At 36.7% G+C, this 21,797-nt stretch overlaps 1 protein-coding gene across 7 annotated transcripts in view; it reads right to left on the bottom strand.

The window, feature by feature from the left end:
* LOC149550990 (ENTH/VHS family protein) overlaps nt 1-21,797 on the bottom strand; it is a 74,373-nt gene that overhangs the window by 32,794 nt on the left and 19,782 nt on the right. For 4 of the 7 annotated variants that reach the window (XM_089786546.1, XM_089786545.1, XM_089786547.1 and 1 more), the window contains exons 4-9: nt 10,388-10,467; nt 10,203-10,281; nt 9,866-9,949; nt 9,528-9,673; nt 9,086-9,406; nt 689-840 (exon numbers count right to left, since the gene is read on the bottom strand). In XM_089786546.1, coding sequence (XP_089642672.1) covers nt 689-840; nt 9,086-9,406; nt 9,528-9,673; nt 9,866-9,949; nt 10,203-10,281; nt 10,388-10,467 — 862 coding nt within the window. The remainder of the gene's footprint in view (nt 1-688; nt 841-9,085; nt 9,407-9,527; nt 9,674-9,865; nt 9,950-10,202; nt 10,282-10,387; nt 10,468-21,797) is intronic. The other 3 variants (XM_089786550.1, XM_089786549.1, XM_089786548.1) reach the window with 1 other exon arrangement.

The raw sequence follows: 21,797 nt of genomic DNA, 5'->3' as shown, positions 1-21,797 counted from the left end.
TTACAATTCCATAAGCAGTTAACTCTTCAAATTTTGTAATGCATAATAAATATGGTAAAGCTAGGCACTGAGTTTGACAAAAAGAAAAAAATTAAACTGAGTAGACTTTACAATAGAAAACTAGCATGTACGTAAGAATGAAAAACTCCTACATACCTCTACAGAAAGTTTGGATTTATGTAGTTATACTTCGATGCAACTGAATGTATGGGTTCAATTATATTGTTTTTAATATAGAGCATTAATTACTGCTAAAATTTAAAGAAAACCTTATAAGGATAATAGCAGATACCATATATGATAACAGTTACACTAGATAATAGATGTAAGTTGACAGGTTCCCCACAACAGCCACACTAGGTAGTTTTCCAATTATGAAAACCCTTGTTTGATGCAACCAACCCTTGGGAGCAAGTTACACTTTAGCATTTACTTTTCAGGAATCAGGAGACAATTCCTCAAAAACCAGAGGAAGCCACGTGTTTTAAAAAATTAAAAGTCCAATTGATGGAATGAAACCATACGGGGTAAGGGACAACAAGATAAAAGATACTGTGAGAACAAGTAAAGTGGTGTAGAATGTGATATAAAACAAACAATACAATATATATTCGATATTTTGTACCAACTAAAAAAAGAATTTTGTTTCGTATAAATAGCTGTACGCTTTCCAAAGAATGTTTCTGACCAGGCTTAGAGGAACCACGGGGATCAAAGTCATCAAAGTCATCATTTGCGTTAGCTGAATCAGCTTCACCAATCTGTGTAACTTTTGCGGGTGGGTGGACTGGACCTGAATTTGATGCTTTGGCTGCACCAACTTTTTGAGAGCCTTGGGCCCTGTCCAAGAATAACTGTATTTAGAGAGATGCAGTAATACATAATAAAATTTTGAATTGAAAGCCACTGTTTTGAATATTCAAATCAGTTCTAAAAGGCTTTATTTTTTCATCAGCATTATTACCATTTTTATTGCATTCTAAAAACAGTAACTACTTAGAGTGGGAAAAGACAAAAGTCTATTGTTTGTCACATCTTATTTTAGAAAGATTTTTTCATCCTGTGAATGTGCATCGGATATATTCATATTCTCAAAAATAAAAAAAATTCCAAAGCTTCTAAAGCACCATACTAAAATTCCAAATCTTCTCAATTACTTTTTGCAAACGGCTTGCCAATTGAAAACACTAGATGAAATAGATGAATTTTGATCACATTTTTCAAGCAACTTGAAGAAACAATATTGACAAATATATGACACTCTGGATAGAATAATCTAAAAAATCAAATGGGTATCATTTTTTATTTGTATCTAAAAATCTCAGACATAATAACTTACATAACCCTAAAAACCATAAATCAGAAAAACAAAAAAAAAAGTCTGCCACTTCATGTACCTTGATCATCAAATAAGACTTTCAATGTGACAGAAATATGTTCCAAAACCACAATTCTGAAAATTTGATTTGATTAGTTGATTCTCACCCTTCTTCCTTGCCAGGAGAAACCAGTACTTATCTAGGGGGCAGCAATTTTGTTTGCATTTTGAGGATGGTTAGGGGGCAGCAGGGAGGAAGGTTATTAAAATAATATATCAAATTAATATTTGAGTTTTTAAGTTAAATCAATAACATCTTAAAATTACATAAACAAATCAAGAGGGCATGCAATGGTTATGGGTGGCACTATTATTGCACCTATAAGGATTCAAGTCCTCACTGCGTTCATGAACTCCATACCCCTATTGTGCATAGAATTATTGGTTATTGACGGTGGGGCCCCCATTTGTAGCCACACCGACAAGGCTTGGTTAATGCCTAGAGTTGAGACCAACGGTTCGATGAAACCCTTAACTTAGCCATATCATTGACATAAACATGCTTTACATTATGAGATGCAAAGAAAAATTGTTGCATCATGCATAACGAAGTTTGGAAAGATAGATTCCACAGCACAAATTTTTGCATATTGCCCTCAAAAGCTCAAATTTTGTCAACAGGCTCTTGGTCTACTAGTGAAGTTGTATGGCTCCATAATTGCCCACCAGGGACCATGTCTTGCTATGTGCAAGGCTCCGACATCATAGGAGATGAGATCGGGATTGTGCCCCAGGCAAATATGGCAAAATGGTTACCCCTCATTTCTTGGCTCTTGGCCAAAGAGGTTTCATCCTTCACGCTCATGTTCCCCATATCAAGTTGCGAGAAATTCTCCACGGTGTTCCTCATTGGGACTAGGTTGCTTGCAAGCTTCGTGCCTCTATCGGGAAGCCCACTGAAAGGTCTAACTAAACCTTCATTTTAAAAAATCTCAAATTTTGAACTTTTGAAATTTCAAAGTCGAACAATAAATTTTATTATTAAAAAAGTATAAATAATAGTATAACATGGTAGCTATTTACTTATGTTAAAAAAGCCAAATACAATCAACATCCTCTCTTCCCCGTCCCAATGTAAATCTTTTGAGCCATTGAATTAGAAGGTAAGTTGATATCACAAGGACTAGTTTCCTTTAAAAAAAACATTATTTTCCTCTAATGCATAACCTTTGTTGCTCTCTACAATTAAGCAATATCTTCATTAGTGAACAATATATCATTATGCTCTTCAACACGATCAAGGAATTAATTGATGGCATAATGAGGACCCTTCATCATTTATGTTCGAGGGAAAACATTACACTACATGAAGACAAAGTCATTGAGGCACTTAGTGGTGAACTTGTTTCTCCTCTTATGAATGCTCTCAAATAGGCTCCTATTGTGTTCCTACCTACATGCACTACAAGGGTGGGAAAAAACACAACTAGCTAGCATATGAAGATTCTTCTGTTGTGGATCATAATCAAGAGCCCCGCAGTTTTCTAAAGCCTCGCCGACTCAATAAGGTCATTTAGATTGCTCGTCTTCATGTTGTTTTCATATTGTATATGAATGTCCTCATCTGCTGCATAATCAAACATTAAGTGCCGTTCGGTTTTCAGCACCCCTTTATTGCAGAAAAGACAAGTTCTTTTGTCCCACTCTTTGTTAGGGACAGCCCATCTATTCATCTCACATCTGAGATAATAAAAACCAGTTCTCAGCTGTACAACTAGAAGTAGCATTTCCTTTATTTGTCAATTATTACAGAAGTAAATTAAAAAATTGCAAATAAATAATTCTCTTATCCAATAAAGGACCTAAGTATGGTTGCAAATGTAGTTGGTAACTTGCCTAGCATCTTTAACCACACTTTTAACCCATCCAATCTTCCCCATCTCCTCTAGCATAAAATTCAAGCAATGTATAGCACATGGATAAGAAAACATAGAGGGATGCCTCTCCATAATAATTTCATCGCAATTACACATGTTGCATTGTCCATGACAATTGGGACACTTGTTATCAATACCAACCTCTTGGGTCAATTTTGTGTAACAAATTGTGTAAAACTATAAGATATTTTTTACTCCACGCAAAGCATCTACAAATTTTAAGGACACTCGTGTAATCCAAAGACACGAAAAAAAACATTAAGAAGAGTTCTATTCTAGCCATCTATCCATCCATCTGATGTGAAGTCATAGCCATCTAATGAGAAGTTATTAGCCCTTTTTCTGCTATAATTTCTTCTAATCATCATCCACAAAGTGTATTTCAATGGCTTCCTCTAGTGCTGACCACTGTATTATTAGCCCTTGGAATCTTAAACCCCTTATTAACAACTATAAATGGATCTACCTACCATTCCAATATAGGTTATTTGTCACATATAAAAGTAAATTATTGCTGTTGGAACATTATGAGGTATACAGAAATTGGCTGAAGGGCAATGACTGAATCTGACAAGAGTCTCACAAGTAGAGGAAAACGTATGGCAAATGCATGGACAACAAAAGAATCTATAAATGAATCAGCATTGGCATTTATCACCACTGCCATCATTTCCCTTGTCCTCTATCCTTCCATCTTTTAATATCAAATCTAGTCATTAGGGCATTAATTTCTCTCATAACCTCTTCAGACATGCTATAGCACACCATCACATCATGTCTCGATATTTCTGCGAGGAGGTAATATGAAGCTAGAAAAAATTATGTGGACCTTGCCCCTAGCACACCTAGTAATGGGAGCTTACATGTCGGATCATTCTGACAACTGCTTTGTAGTTTGTATTGCACTTTTGAAAAAACATGGTAAAATTTTAGAAGATAAAATAAAATGAAACAATACGTGCTAGAGTTAAGAACTAAGGGAAAGGGAAACAGGCAACGTCACCACTTGGATATCAGCAGAATCAGCATTTTAAATATCAAATTAAAAAGCAAAATACTAATTATGAGATACATACCTTTATAGTTAACATTCCAAAATTCTTTGAGACTTCAAATACACCTTTAAAAGCCATTTTGAACCAGTCTTTGAGGTCATTCTGTCACTTGCCTACAAATCTACATCTGTACTGCTTGAAATGGGAACTCAAATGACAAAAAAGCAAACAGATTATTTACTTCTTTTGAATTTTCATATTTTGTATTCATACAAAAACATGATGAACATTTTTGTTGAACATGTGCAAATCTACTTGAGAGAAAGTGTTGGTATATTTCAAGTTTTAGTTGATATTCTTCTCATTATCAACTAGAGTGAAAAACGAAATATAGTTGATGTACATTAGCACTAATGATCAGACGACTGATATTCTCACCAAGCCTCCTACCAAAGTGAAGTTGGTGCATTTTTTTGAGATAAGCTTGGAATTGTGGAGAATGAAGCTCTGGTTGAGAGGGGGTCTTGGCATCAGTGATACATTGAGATATATCTTCCACCCGCTAAGAGTAGGCATGGTGGCAATGCATTCTTCTCTGGGAGAAATTTGAGGTCCAAGCCCTCATTGTCCACAATCTGCAAGTAGGTATGGCGGAACCACCCCTTGCGAGTAGGCAAGGTGGTAATGCATTCTTCTCAAGGGGGAAATCTAAGGTGCAAGCCCTCATTGTCCACTCTCTTTGTGAATCCCATTTGATTGGTATAAAGGAATATTAATCTTCCTCTCTTGAATAGAGAAAAACAAAAAATATATGATCTGCCTTATTAAGCAAACGCAGTGCTCAAGGGAGACAATCGCAGATTGTCTATAGTTGGGAGGACAAATCATTGCCCATGGTAAACGAGCACACAAATTCAACATCATCCCTAAAAGTGAGTTGGTATTGCATGTTGAAGATATTTGCAAGTGATGTCCAGGAAACAACTACCCTATTTTCAAGTATAGCACTGATTTGGCTGATTTATAAGTCATCATTACTTGTGAAACTGTAGCCACATAACATCATTACTTGTTAAAATGCTTATTGATGACTTTTAGTCGCTTTATTAATCTTTATTTATTTGTTTTCTGTTATCTAAATTTTCAAAAGCAATAATTGTGCACTCCCATAGTACACACAATGATTAACCTTGGTCATCATCTTGATTGATGCATACCAATGACTCCATCAACTATGTTGGTGACTCGATCGCCGCTCTTAAATGATCAATATCATGTTCGTGCTCTAATAAAAATGTAATCAGCCAAGCCTGTAATGCTCCACTCCTACGTCATGTTAAAGGGGGATATTGCTGTTCATATCATTTTTCATCTATTACTCATTGCACCAACTATTTATTTGGACGATAATCTTTACATTGATTCTTCACTCCATCTCTGCTTTTAAAGTTTTAATCATTCTCTGCAAGATAATTCATAAACATTTTAAAGGTATCCTGATAGATAGTTTACAGCCCTTGTCTACTATCATCCTTTTATCCTTGTAGTTATAGTATATCATAATTTATTACTATTTACTTATTTTTATTTTTATTTTTGTTGTTAAATTCTATTTCAGAAACGGAATATACATTTGCAATTATATTGTATTATCATTTACTTATTTATTTAATATTTTTATTCTGTAATAACCCTAGCTGGTTATGACTTTAACAAACACCAATTTCCTTTACTAGTCAGCTGTTTAGCATTTTGTCAAACAGTTTGCTAGCAAGCTCTCTAAGCAAAATGTCAGTAAACTGGTTACAATTTCGCACTTCGAATTTCCAAAATAAATAGTTTATTAATCGCAAAAAAAATTCACAAGAGAGTCAAGCGATGTTCAATGAAATGACAACTCACTATATCTCAAATTAAAAAAACTTGTACTGAACAACAACTTCCATTATTTCTCAGAATTTCCTGCACTTGATTTCATTCACAATTTCTAATACTACAGCTGGAAGTACAAATATTAAAATGGTAATAACAAATGGAACCTGATTTTTGTCTAACAATAATTTCTCTTAGACCAGGCAGCAGACTTGCTGGCAGCTTCACAATATTCTCTTGTTGCACAAGATGCCAGTCCAACCTCCAACTGCTGCATCCCAGTCTATGGCAGAACACAGGTGCCAATATGGTTGCTTGATTGCTAGCAGATAGATGTCCAAATAGGCCTTCAAACAGCCAGTTTGGTGGGTCGATTAAATCCCATGATGAGCACGCCAGCTAGCCACAACAACACAGAATTGGTGACTTGGGATATCCAGACTCGAATGCCAAACTCCTGCTAAGAAAACTAACACTAATATCCAGCGTTTTTGGGCTTGCTAAGCAGATGTATTTTTCCCAAATGCAGGCCTTCCAAATTGAAGGCGACTCATAGAAATAATGAGTAATTGCCTTGCAAGGTGACGGCAGCCTCTAGCAGGCAGATCGAAACTAATCATCGAATAAATGTGCACCTATTACAGAACATAATGGCGCCAAAGAATGCAGATATAAATGGTGCCAAAATTCCCTTTCAGAATATGATCCACTCAATACCATAAAATGAATGTTGATAGCAGATAAAATAATTGTCCAATGCAGCTAGCTTCAAATTTGCTCAAACCACTGAATTCAATTCACCATGAATTTTTCACAACTCCAGATTAATTTCATGCAGGACTGGAGTAGCTCCAATGTCAAGAAATCTTCCCAACTATGGAAGAAACAGTAATGGAAGATTGTTAAATCTCAGAAATCTTATTCAAAATACCTCAGCTGTGAATTACAATGCACTTCTCAGGTCTAAACCCTTATACTTCAGCAAGGGCCCAAAACATCAAACTCAAACTCTTCACAGGCAACCAAAGCAAATAATCAATTGGATAATTGGATGCTTTTCTCATCAAATGGGCTTGTATTTATAATCCTCCAATGGCACAAGTTTCCCAAACTCAACTACACTTAAGAAGCTTCCTCAACACTACATCATTTTATAATATTTAAATATAATAAAACTTTAAAATTTAATTAATAAATAGAAGCCCATGCAATAAATAGCCCAAACCACTGCAAGCAATGACCAATTGTCAGCACCACCGTCTATACTACCAAATATGGTAACTACCCAAATTAGTATTACTAAAAATAGTAAGTCCACAACTGAGACCCCCAAATCACCTTGTCAGCTCACGAGGGTCGCTATAATGAACTGACTTAATCAACCGTAGGAGCTCGCCAAAAATGGAGACATTACATATTTATTTAATATTTTTATTTATTTATCAAATGCTCTTTAAAAAAAGGGACATCACAGGAGAGTTCTCAATTTATGTAGGCTTGTTGACTACAACAACTCGCCAACATTGTAGATGGATACATGTAATGCAACAACTAATCCATCATGGAAGAGTTCACTATGAATGGCATTGAAGAAGATCCTGGAGTTGCCATGGCTCTATTGATCAAAGATCGTTTGGTGATGTGATTTTAACATTAAGGAACATCAATTTGACATAGCTGGGATGAATATTGGTTGCAATACATATAAGCCAAGGGCCATTCTAACTATGATTCCAGAATTTATATCTGCTACTCTCAACATCTCTAGCAATTCCCACACTTCCCGAGCAGCAACTTACAGTCACATGGTGGGATTCCCAAAGTACTAAAATTCATTAGCTAGTTCCCTTCTATAATTCAAATTAATTCCTGTTCTCCAGAATCATTATCAGAAACCACATTGTGGGATAATCATCTCTACAATCTTTGGCACAACTACAAACAAACTGCATGTCTCGACAACACATTCACCTTACAAATTTTAATATGACTTCCAGACCTTTTACTCATACAAGAATTGGATGACCCATCTAGCTTCAGATACATCCCACCATAGAATGAATGATATGATTCTTCAATTATGTAATCTATTGCCAATCTTCACACAAAATTCAAAGATGTCTTCCAAAATCTTAAGCAAACTAAAAGGAACATCAAGGGCAACTTCCTCCAATCAAAAAGCAAATAATGAAACTTCCTGTTGTCTAACTTACTTGTAAAATTTGTAGTGAGTTGAAAAGTTTCAACCACCTTTAATTCAGGATACTTAGTTCAATAATAGCACAATGCCTTATTTTAGTAAGCCCTTATACCTGGTGAGCTGCAAAGGTACCTTGTTGACCAGACCAAATGATTTTTCTACCAGACAACCTATTAACAAAAGTTTCCCCAATTGCAGAAAAAAGTGACTTTCTCTGGGCAAAGAGCAAAGTAACTTGTAAAAGTTGTAGTGACATCTATAGTTGATCTCAAAAATGCATGAATCTTAAATGTTTGTGTATGTGCATATTAGCATATTATAATTATACAAATATAAGCCTCACTTGTTGGTCTCCTTAATGACCAGCTATGCATACAAGTTTGCATCCTCCCTACCTGGTATCTCAGTTGGCATAAAAGTTATTCTCAAGTGGGCTTCTAAGGTCTCACAATAAAATGCAAAACCATTTTAATACTGATTTAGAGGATATTAATCTTAACATGTAATGCCAATTTGATTAAAATTTCAAATCAGAAAACATCAAATTTGTAATCATTTCAAATGGTTCAACCATATTGAAACATTTACCAAAACACTGCAAAGCAGACATGTTTTCACCATGCAATCAATTTGTTTGCATGAACCTTAAGCTTCAGAAAAGAAAATCAATTAGACACCATTTCGATTCATGTAAATATTTTTGTGAAATAAAATTGAGAACCGAGCCAAATAAAAAAATGAATGTAATGCATAGGAAAAGCACCCTGAAAAAGAGCTATCCTCATCATCATACTCGTTTTTAGAGACAAATCTATCATCATCGTGATCCCTGATTCTTGCAAAGTCATCGTCTTCATATTTATCTATACTTTTGTTGTGGAGAGCATCACCATCTTGACCATTGAGATTTCGGTCTTTGTACTTGTAAGCATAATCATCTTTTCTTTGACTAGGACTACCATCAGATTTGCCACCATTCCGACTTCCATAGCGATCATCATCATATCGATCACCATGGTATCCACCACCAAACCCTGAGTATGAACTGGGCTTGTATCCTCCGGATGAAGATAGACCACCATACCTAACAGAATTATATATTATGTTTGCATTACACGTATATAAATATAAGAATAAGCTCATCAAGCAACTATTTTATTCCACAGTTAAGTTTGAAAGAAGCCAATAACTACTTAGCCACTTACTTGTCTCTATTGGCTGCCGCCTTTTGTCTCACTTCTCGTATTTTATCTTTATCGTTGATAAGCGAGAGAATATTCTGAGCCTTCTTTCTCACATTGATTCCCTGATCCTTTCCGTTTGGTTCAACAAACTCAAAATCTGAAAGTGTCTAATCAATGAAAATTCCAACTATCAGTCTCATAGCTAAAACATCAATCTCAAATATTTTAATAGAACAACCTAGAAATATTCAGTATATAGCAGAGAACAGTGCAAGAATCAAACATATAAGCAAATTTAATTTAATTGGCCACTGTAAGTTTCCTAACCAACAAAAATACAGTCTTGGGAGGTCTTATACCGAAATTTGGAAGGTGTGTTCCAATAGTTCATCAACAACACGTTCAGATCCATTTGCCACAAGATATTCCAGAATAGTCAATGCCTTGAAATGACAAAAGATGAGTTTCTTAATAGAATGTTTTACAACTCCAAAGGTGCCATAAGATGAGAACAAAATCAATTTTGCAGTTTTGACAGAAGATAAAAACAGGAACACTTGCATTGCAAAAAAAAATGTTTTTAAAAATTACAAATGTCAGCTCAGGCAAGTCATACACTGTTGTTGACTTTTGGCTTGAACAAATTATATGCAACTTTAAATTACTAACTGCCAGAGAAGGATCAGAACAATCTACCTTGTAAACATGACGCCAGTTTCTGCTGGTTTCACTAACCCTTTTCCAGAGAACACCCATAACCAACTGGCTTTCATTGCTGCATCAAATACAAATTGCTTTATCCATTATTTGTTGGATGACTGCCAAAAAGAAATGTAAATCTGTGTGAGAGTTCTGATGCAAAACTCTAAAGATTGTCTTACAAATTTCTTGTAGCCTGAGCAATCTCAGCCATAACCGTCCCATGTGGACCCCAAGGTTCATCGCTTGTTGCATCAAGTACCTAGAAAATAAAGAAAGTGATCAATGAGCGTCCACTTTGAAAAATGCCAGACAAAAAAATATCTTAAGAGATTTAGCTAAAAATGCACAAGTTTCTCTCTAAACTAAAAAGTGTTCTTAAACCCATGCAGTTAAGATATCCCATTTCAACTTCAGTTGTTGTGGACTGTTCTTTGCCGTTTAAAATTTCAATTGCTTTCAAAATGGTACTAGATCATTTGTCACAACCAACTCTCAGGCTGAAAGAGGAGTTGCACATAAGAGTGCACTCTATTTCTTTTTTAGTTAAAATTTTATCTGTGTCGCTGTATTAGAAAAATCCATTTAATGTTCTAAAGAATCCATATGACAGGTCTTTATTACATTATTACTAGGACAATGCTATTGATTAGGATTATGCTGTACTTAAATCAAAAAAAAAATTATATATATTCTGCATCTTTTGTCCTTAATTTTAACCAATGACAGGGAAAAGTGATAAAAATGCCGTCAATAAATGATGTGAAAAAATCATCAATAAATGATAGAAAACAGTCATATTAAATGCAGTCCAGACATTGCTTCATTTCTTTTATTAAAAGTTGACAAATACAATTGATTATTAACTTTTCACTTAAGTCAACAAAGTATATCAACAGGAAGTTCGTTGACTAGTGTGTCTTTAACTGAAATTGTACAAAACAATAACTAGAATAGACTATCTATGTTGACATCACAATATACATTAGATTTTTTTGTACAAAGCGAGAAAACGTAAATTCAACTTAATTCATAATACATGCAACTCAAATCTGATCCAGTATTTACTCTGCAAGATTAAAATCTATTGCATTTTATAATGACTGGAACAATATTGAAACTACTACCATACATCAACCGACAAGTTATGGTTGCCCATATCTTAACCTACTACACATGCTTTTAGAGCTGCTAAGTTCAACTGACTAGGTTTGTTACATCACCAATAATAAAGCAAATCTCACTAGCATTGAGATGAGTAAGACTCATTTAGTCATCAATCTGCTGCTGTTATGGTTTAAGACCAATTACAAAAGTCAAACAGCTGCTGCTTGCTGAATTGACTGTTTCCAAACTAATTAAGTGCCTTTTGAACAGTGACAAGAAGCTCTATGCAACAAAAGAACATTAAAAAGAAAAAAGCAATGCCTAGATGCACCTAATTCCTTGAGTTCATTACTATTGACCATCTGCATAGCCCAGAGTTCAATGACTCGGACTTGTCTATGACTCGGCAAAAGGTCGACTCAACCAGTGACTTGCCGATGACTTGGCAACGACTCGACAAAATGAAAAAACAGAGATTTGGCTTATGCTGTACTCACACCAAAAAAAATTATATGTATTCTGCATCTTCCGTCCTTAGTTTTAACCAATGACAAGAAAAAGTCATATAAAATGCCATCCATAAATGACGGGAAAAAGTCATCAATAAATGACAGAATATTAAATGCAGCCCAGTCATTGCATCATTTCTTTTAAAAAGAGTTGACAAATACAATTGATCAATAATTTTTCTCTTAATCCAACAAAGTAAACCAACAGGAAGTCTGTTGACTTGTGTGTCTTTAACTGAAATTGTACAAAACAATAACTAAAATAGACTATCTGCGTTGACATCACAATTTACATTAGAATTTCTTGAGCAAAGTGAGAAACTCGATGTGAATTCAACTTAATTCATAATTGCAATATACCGGAAATCCAAGGTGCAACTCAAATCTGATCTAGTATTTATTCTGCAAGATCAACATCTATTGCATTTTATAATGACTAGAATGATACTAAAACTACCAACATACATCAACCTACAAGTTAAGGTTGCACATATCTTAACCTACTACACATGCTTTCAGAGCTGCTAAGTTCAACTACCCAGGTTTGTTACATCACCAATACTAAAGCAAATCCAACTAACAATGAGATGAGTAAGACTCATTTAGTCATGAATCTGCTGCTGTTATGATTTAAGACCAATTACAAATGTCAAAAACTGCTGCTTGAATGAAATGACTGTTTCCAATCTAAATAAGTGCCTTTCGAACAGTGACAACAAGCTCCATGCAATAAAAGAACATTAAATAGAAAATAACAATGCCTAGATTCAACCTAATCCCTTGAGCTCATCATTATAGACCATCTGCATAACCAAGAGTTCCATGACTCGGACTCACCTATGACTCAGCAAGGTCGACTCGCCAATGACTTGGTAACAACTCGGCTATGACTCAGCACAATAAAAAAATGCGAATTTTTACGACTTCCAACTTGTTTTATGCACTCATTATTGACATCAAATGTTCCCAAACATATGTGTAAACAAAAACAAGTCTCGGGCTCAAGCTCAAACTCAGGCTCAGCCTCAGCCTCAGCCTTAGAGTAGTATGTCTGCCTCCTACAAATGCAACTGAGTTAGGTCCTGGTTGACGGACAAGCCATAGTCACAGCCATGGCCTCAGCCTCAGCCTCAAATAAATCTTAAAGACGCTATAACATCGTCAAGTAGAAGCTAAGTTTGTAACATACATTTGTAGATTGGAATATCACACACTTTCTCACAAATATACAAAATAATCCAATTGATACATATGAAGTGCGACTTAGAACATACCATTCATAACATAATACCAGTAGGCAAGGAAATGATTTCTTTATTAATACCCAAAAACCAACGTGAGTACAATATCAATGTTCTAGATATTTATAGAAGGGTTGATTAGTTGGAAACTAACTGACGCATTTTCTTACCACCTAACTACCCAACCCGACTAGCTTTAACAAGTACTAACATAATAGTTACTTTATACCGACTAAATCTATCCCCCCCCAAAAAAAAAGTTGTCTGCTGAACATGAAAACAACAAAAAAAAGTACTTTGACTTCGAGAAGAGGAATGGGAGGACATCCCTGTGCTTGGATCTGCTTTCTCTATCTTCCAAGATTCCTCCATGGCACTTTTTCTACTTCCCATTGATGAGAGGTGGCAGCCACAACCTGCCAATGCTTTCGCTGCCCTTTGCCATCTCACCCTTGCCCTTTGCCATCTCCCTTATCTCTTCCTTTGCTTTTAGTGTCATCTCCCTTATTGCTTCTTCTTTAACTGCCTATATGTGCCACCTGTACCAACCATCCTCCCGAAGTGATGGCTTGCAACTAACTTCCACGTGTTCTACTAGGAATGCTTGGTTTTGTCGTACCTTTGTCCGCCGTACTTTTGCAGATTGTTGTCGTACCTCTGTCTATTGTACTCCAAACTGTTGCCGTACAGCTACCTCTACATATTGTACGGAATTACTCCTTGTGCCCCTCGCCATACGAAATTATTTTGTATGTCTCCTTGTCGTATGGATGCCTGTACCGAGGAAAATCGTTGCCTTTGATGCCGTACAAGTGTATATGTTTGTCGTATGAATGGACTTTCTTGTCGTACATATGTTGGTACAAGCGTCAATCTTTGCTCCCGTATAGATGTAGCTGACTGTCGTATGAATGGAAATGTCTATCGTACGAATGAGAATGTCTATCATACTAATGGAATTGCCTATCGTACAAGTAGAGGTGGTTGTCGTACAGATGGGAATGTCCTTTTTCGTACCTTATTCCTTTGTACCATGCTTTTTCGCACGTTGTTCCCTATGGTCTAACCTAGTACGGCCAATCTTCTTCTTCATATGGATGTTCGTACGGATATTTCCTGAACCACTCCTTCCACCCTTCCTTCATGTACAGATATCCGTACGGTTGGCTGAGTTGCTTGTCCTTGTCCTCTTTCTCTGCCAATTAAAGTGATGTTTTGTGACTCTTTATAAGGACTTGGTTTCTTTTCTCCTTCTTGGTTACTTCCATTTTTTGCTTTTCGTATTTTTTTCCTCTTCTGTGTTTATAAAATAGCTACTTGCCAAATTATTCCTTTTCTCATACGCTTTTAGCTTAGACCCATTTACTAGGTCTCTGATAGGTTTGTTATCAAAAGTAGATAACTTTACTGCCCCATTCTCTTTATACTCTGTGTACTCCTCCGGGCACCTTTCTTCCGACTAAGAATCTTGTATTTGTAACATATTACATTCTAAGTGGAAAACTTCATAATCTCCCATCTGCCAATGGAATAATCCATTAAGGGAATTTGTGTCGTTGTTTGAGCATTCCCCTAATCTGAGCACCCCTTCCTCATCTAGTTCCATCCCTTCATAGTTTTCTCCTTCAGAGTCTAATGCCAAGTCCTAACTTACTAACTGGTTCCCGAAATCTATGATGTACTTTCTTCCTTCAGTCTCAATGGATAGCATGTTTCGTTTCCAGTTATGCATGGCTTTTGCTGCGACCAACCATCCCCTACCTAACAAAGCATAGTACCCTTTCTTTTCTAAAGGGATAACCACAAAAACAATAAAAAATTGTTGCGTACTAACGATGACTTCTTGTCCCACGAGCATTCCTATACTCTTGATTCCATGTTGGTCCGCTCCTTTTGGTTGAAATGTCGGGGGCCAGAGTGTAGGTTTCCCTAATTCCTTCCAGGTTTCTTCTGATAAGACATTTACACTGGAACCTCCATCCACAATAGTATTTGAGAGTTTGCACTCTAGTATCTCCATCTCTACTACCGCTGGTGTTCTCCCCATCCCTATGGTGAACAATGTATTGTCTTCTGTGTATACTCCTCCTTCCTTCTCTTTCTTTGTGGTTGTCTCTTTCGGTTTTGCCCCCTATGTTAGTGCCACCTACAATTGGGGTAATGTTTCTAATAAATCACCTATTGTTACTGGGATAGCAGTTTCCAGTACTTGCCTCACAATATTCATTATATCCTTACTGGAAGTAAATTTTTTCGACGTTGTCTTTCCTCGTTCTCCCGTGCTATCTTGAACGTCTTTCTTTGCTTCATGAAATCTTTCTGTCTCCGTACTAGCATCTGGATAGGTTAATTTTCTGGCTTGCATCCTAGTGATCACAAGAATTTTGTCTTCTACATCTTCAATGTCTAACATATTTACTCCCTTCTGTCTCGAGAAATTTGCATCTTCATGATTGCCTGGCCCACACCAATTACAAAGCATCCCTCCATTTTGTCCTCCTTCGCTTTGGCAATCTCGTGCAAAGTGTCCCCATTCATTGCATCTCCTACACTGGACCATTGGTCTCCCTTTGGAATCATACTGAAGTGAACGTCGACGTCTGTTGTTATTGCTATTGTCATTACTATTATTTTTACGTCCTCTCCTATTGTTTTTGTATCCTCTTGGTGAGGCTTTTGTATTTGCATTCTTCCGCAGAGTGGAAGGAGGTGTGAATTGCCCCCCTAGGGTCAGGAATACTTGGGCACTCCTTGTTTTCAAATTATAGGGGCAATCTTCAATTTCGTGCCCCAGTACCTGATAGATCCCACAAAATGCTCTCTTCAGGCATGCTCCCTTAGTATGGCCTTTTTCACATTCAGTACACCAAAGTTCTCACCCTTCTTCCTTTTCTTCTTTACTTCCTACCACTTCCTTCATCAATCATCTCAGATCTTTTCTTAAGGCTTGAATAGTTTTGGATTCTTCTTCGCTCTCTTCTGAACTTTCACTAGAGGTTTTACTCTCACTTTTTAAGTCCATGGCGCAAGTACACGCATCCCCAAAGGTTGATGGTGGAACTCTCTTCATTTTTTTTCTAAGGGACGATGTTAGTCCTTCAATGAACCATCATTTCTTCAATCCATCTGTTGGCTTGTTGTCCAATTTCCCTATGAGCTCTTTCAGTCGTCTAGTATAGGCTTTGATAGATTCACTTTTCCCAAGTATTGTATTATACATCTCTGTTACAATTTCATCATCATCTCTCAGTAGTTTGAATTCTTTCTCGAAGGTTGTGCGGATGTTATTCCACGTGTTTTTCTTTCCTACCTCCAAATCCGTATACCAATCAATGGCAATACCCCTTAATGTGGCGTGAAAGGCTTTTAGCTATTCCGCCGCGTCATTTTGTCCATTCGCCTACCATATTGTTGTACATGTTTTATAATGGCGAGCAAGGTCCTCCGAGCCGTCCCCTGTGAACCTTGATAATTTTTGTTTGTCTATTGCCATGATGTGCACACCTCCCGATGGAACACTTCCGGCTGGAATACTTCCTGATGGAACACCTCCCGATGGAACACTTCCAAATGGAACAATCTCAGATGGTACACTTCCTGATGGAACACTTCCTCCTGATGGAATACTCCCTCCCGATGGAACACTCCCTCCCAATTGGAAGTTCATTCTCGAGGAGAAACTACTGAAAGTATCCCGTTCTTGATTTTGCTCCTGTCAAAAGTCTCTTCCTGCCGGTGTCTCTGGGTTTTTGTATCCCAACTTCCTTGTTAGTGTCTCAGAGATGACCAAATTTACTATACCCTCAATTGTATGCTCAATCAACCCTTCTTGGATTCTCGTGGAATCCCCTTGTCCTTCTTTCCAGTTACGACATCTCTCCTACTGCTGGAGACGTAGTATCCTCAAGGCAACTTCTTCCTCAATTTCTTCTCCTTGTGCCCGCCTAGGATACATATTTGGAATCAAGGGCATGAATCAATTTTATTGTCTCTCTTTTACTTGTAACAAATTGCTTGCTAACGGACGAGGAATCTCTCCCAAGGGATCGTACACCGCTGGTAGCACTAGAAGTTCGTCGCTTACCGTACATTCAGGGACCGTTCTCTCGAGCTTCCCTTCGCACGTACTGATCAACCGCAACTTCCCAAGCTGACACCAAACCACGTCACTGATCTTCCCTGGTTAGTTCCTCCTCTTCCTGTTAATTGGATGAGCAGTGCAGAGGGCCTTCCCATTACTCCATCCTGCCGACCTCCAAGTTCAAAATTAGGCAACGGCACCAAAAATGTAGATTGGAATATTACACACTTTCTCACAGATATATAGAATAATCCAATTGATACATATGAAATGCAACTTAGAACATACCATTCATACCATAATACCAGTAGGCAAGGAAATGATTTCTTTATTAATACCCAAAAACCAACGTGATTACAATATCAATGTTCCAGATATTTATAGAAGGGTCGGTTAGTTGAAAACCAACCAACGCATTTCCTTACCACCTATCTACCCAACCCGACTAGCCTTAACAAGTACTAACATAATAGTTACTTTATACCAATTACAACATCCATCATGTAAGAACAAATGTAAATTGTAGCTGAAAGAAATAGAAAACATAGATATGCAGAACTATAAATATTGTCGAATGTATATAAATATTAAAATCTATGAAATTCATGATATCAAATTTTCCAAACATGTGTAAGCAAAAAAATGTCTATGCCTCAGGCTCTAGCTTAGCCTCAGCCTCACAGCAGTCTGTCTGCCTCCTACAAAGTCTCTCACTTTTCCTCTCTTTTCATTACAAGCAAATAAATCACCTTTTAGGGCAAAATAGAAAAGATATGTCAAAAAAGGAAGGCAGCAACTTTTTAATTTTTTGTCTTTTTACAAAAACAGCTCACTGTTGACGTCGCTCCGGTCATAGACCACAGAGTCGGGAAGAAATGGCATAACCCTCTGAGTAATGGTGAGTCATACGAGTTGTGGACCAGCCAAGTCATGGCAAGTCATGTGGGTCATGGGCCATCCAAGTCATGATGAGTCATGAGGTCATGGGCCATGAACTGCCGAGGCATTGCGATGGGTGATGAAAACCTGTCTAGTTCATCACGTCTCGATGATCCGCACTACTCAGAGAACTCGCCATGAGTTTTGGTACACTAGCATAACCCCTCCATAGGTAACTAGAGGAATGTAGTTCTCCATTTTACATCAGGTTCAACTTATTTTGACTTCATATTCCTATAATAAGGCTTTACAATTTCTTGGACTCATGTGAACAGTCCTAAATCTTTACCATGTCTCGTATCAATCAAAATTAAAAATTTACCATGTCTCACATCAATCATAATTAAGTTATAGACGGTTTCTAAACAGCTGCCAGCCACACCCTTCTCTTATGCATGTCTTACCCAGGATTATGTCAGATACAGGCATAAAGAATAATTGGGCTCCCATGAGCGGCAATCACCTTCACTTCCTTTGACCAATTCGTGTGCAGCAAATGTGTCTCTGTCATCTACCAGAGACTGAGTTTAGGGCAACATGTTTAACAGTGACCAATCAGATTTACTACCAAGTCTCTCCTAAGAAGTATATTTCAAGTGCACCAAAGAACAGTCATGTTTGACAGCAATAAAACAAACCAGATTGACATTGACTTTTATTCTGAACTAATATAAATTTACACTCGCCTCCTGCTATAACCATCTATAATAATGCTTACCATCACTGAATGAAATATTGTAAATACAATATGTGACAAACAATATCAATGTCCCAAATTAGACTCACACTGTACAAATTATTTAACGTTTCCTTCCTGATTAAAAATTTTACTAATATGTTTTAAGTCAGTGTTCACAATCTACTTCACATATAATATAATCATTCCATGCAGCATACAGATCCTCCCAGTCCATTAAGTATTTTAGAATTTTGAAGATGGATTTTTCTCATGCGTTTTCTTCAACTGGCTTTGCAGTGTAGGTTAATGTGAACAGCTCTTGCTGAGACCTAACTCTACTTTTCTTTGCTTCCTCAATCATTTACTCTCCCGCCCAGATGAACAGAATTATAACATGCATTAAAAATATTATATAGTCTCGTGTAGATTATTATGAAATGGCTACAGTTGTAAAGAAAAAGAAATATGAATAACAGGAGTTTGATGACTATATTCATGGTTATAGACCATAGTTAAATGAACTTCGCATTTACCAACCCTTGGGTACTGGGTAAGCTCAGTTAGATCATATCATGCTCCCATAGCTCACGTGCTAGGCTAAGGACCATAACAATAACTCGTCACACTTACCAATTTAATAGCTGGCAATATACTTGAAAGGTTCTTCCAATTAACACAAAAAGGAGTAATACCATATTTATAAGTATTCTACTAGTTCTTGCCAAGAAAACTCCTATTTTTCTAAAGCCCTGGCTTAACAACATTCATTATAGAATTCAAACATATACACCATCACAACCTTTATAGAATCAAATCAAACATTATGTCTTTCAGCCACCACGCAAATTTTAATAATACTTAAAAACATTATAACATATATGCTGCAGCCAGTAAATCCCTCATTCCAACATATTAACCATGAAAAAAGGCGAATAGTTGGGCATGTGGGAGAATATAGGACTCCTCCAATCCACGTACCACCATGCAAGCTTGGAGATGGTTGGAAGAAACTATATCCACACATATACCATAAAGCCTATAGTTTCATGTTATATGCCTAGGGATATAATAATATAATCTAAGTTGCCAGTTCTGATTCAGGTTCGGGTACAGGTACGAGAATCTGGTACATTGGTGCATGCAAAGGAAAAATTTGGGGGTTTGGGTATGCGTGTGTGTGTTATAAATTTATAATTACAAAACGATTAAAGAAATATACAGAATTGTAAAACTAAAACATTTGATAGTACAATACTTCATCATTAAGCAATGCCAAATGCCAAAGATAAATAGTCAATGCCAATAGATAGTTCCAAAATATTCATATTAGGCTTCAGCCATATCATATATGTCTAGGTTCCTAATTCAAATGAAAATCATCACAATTACAAAATTGACAATCAAAAATGGTCATTGTCTTCTATCTTCAATGTAGTCATCAACCATCCACAGGATTATCAAAATATCATCTATTGCACATTCCACTGTTGCAAGTCCAAGATCATTTGAAATGCCAAAATGAAGACAAAATTAGATGAGAGTAAAAGAGCAAACAAAATGATGTATTGTTAGGTTGAATGGCCTCATAAATTGCCACTGTAGGGTTTAGAGAAAAAGAAAAAAGGAAAAAAATGCTTTTTATTTGTGTTTTTCAAGTCGCAAAAAGCGAATAGCCCACGGATGCGCACAAAGGTGTGCATCCCAGGCTGTGGATGCACTCGGATGTGTTGGTTGGGCATCCAAAGTTTGGGATGCACATCCAGTATGCATCCACAGTTCGGGATATGCATCCTGTGTGCATCCAAACCACATCTGGAGCACGTATCTGGATCCAACGCACTCTAGTAAGGCACCATACAGTAACTTAGGATATAATGTATTTGGGAGGATGGAGATGCATACATGTGGAGTGCATTCCTTAAGTTGGTTATATTGGGTCTATAATGTCCCCTCTAGCATAGCCATAAGCATTTAAATAATAAAATACTAGTCTAATTTTTATTACCTCATAGGCTATGTATTATTCATAAAGGAACAAGGTAATATTTTAAAATGAGGGGAGAGTGCTGACAGGATTAAGTCCTGTGGTGGGGTCGAATGAAGTTTTCGAAACTCTAATTTTAAGCTTTCCCTTGTGTTGGATGCCAAGTAAAGATTATGGATGAGATCGCCGCTTTTCCAGCTTAGTGACTTTTCCAACTCAGTGCTTTTCCCTGTTATGGGATCGATTAGAGTTTTGAAGATTATTCTATGCTTCAATTATTCTGTTTATCTCTCTCTACAACTTGCTTCAGGATGAAACCCCTGGAGCTTCTGCACTGGACACAACCCCAGATCAGAATACTTGTTCACAGTTTACACATTCTACTGTTTCATATTCAGAAGGAAAGCTCAACAGCCATATACAGCAACAGCACTTCCAGGCTCATACATCAGGATTCGAAGGAGGAGGAAGCAACAAAGTCAGATGTTTATCATTAGCTAAAAGCAACGACCCAGTCTAGAAACACAGCTGCATTATGTGACAGGAAATAGAAACCCAGAACTGTAGGTTACTGTCGATAGCTTACTCTGAATAACTGGTTTTAAGGCCACCATAGTGTCTGTGTTAAGGTCGGGTATTAATACCAGTAAACAATGTATCTTTCTTGTGTGAGTTTGCATCTAGAAAAGCTGTGTATCTCAATAATAAGCTTTTTAAGAAAACAATTTCCCTCAAGATTATATCTTTTTGTTCATTATATGAAATCTGGTAAACACAATCATGGCAAATTAGTAATTTCATTCCAGCCTCAGAAGAAAGGATGTTCCAAATTTGGACAACTCATGTAACTAATTACGGTAAGTGATAAGTAGGCCTCCATTGAGATTACCCTGCCATTATGTCATTAGGTATATGTAAAGGAAGTGATTATTGATGTAAGGATATGCATTGAGTATGATACTGTATTTGGGATGTCTTGAAGATGTGAAAGGAGTGGCTTCTTGTAATGTCCTCTCATGTTAGTTCTTAACAATTAGGGACTATTAACTCAC

This window comes from Cupressus sempervirens, chromosome 6 (assembly GCF_028749045.1).
Source record: "Cupressus sempervirens isolate cs-2001-9-10 chromosome 6, ASM2874904v1, whole genome shotgun sequence".
NCBI lineage: Eukaryota > Viridiplantae > Streptophyta > Pinopsida > Cupressales > Cupressaceae > Cupressus > Cupressus sempervirens.
Note: the sequence above shows the minus strand (reverse complement) of the source record. Positions and strands in the feature narration are given on the sequence as shown.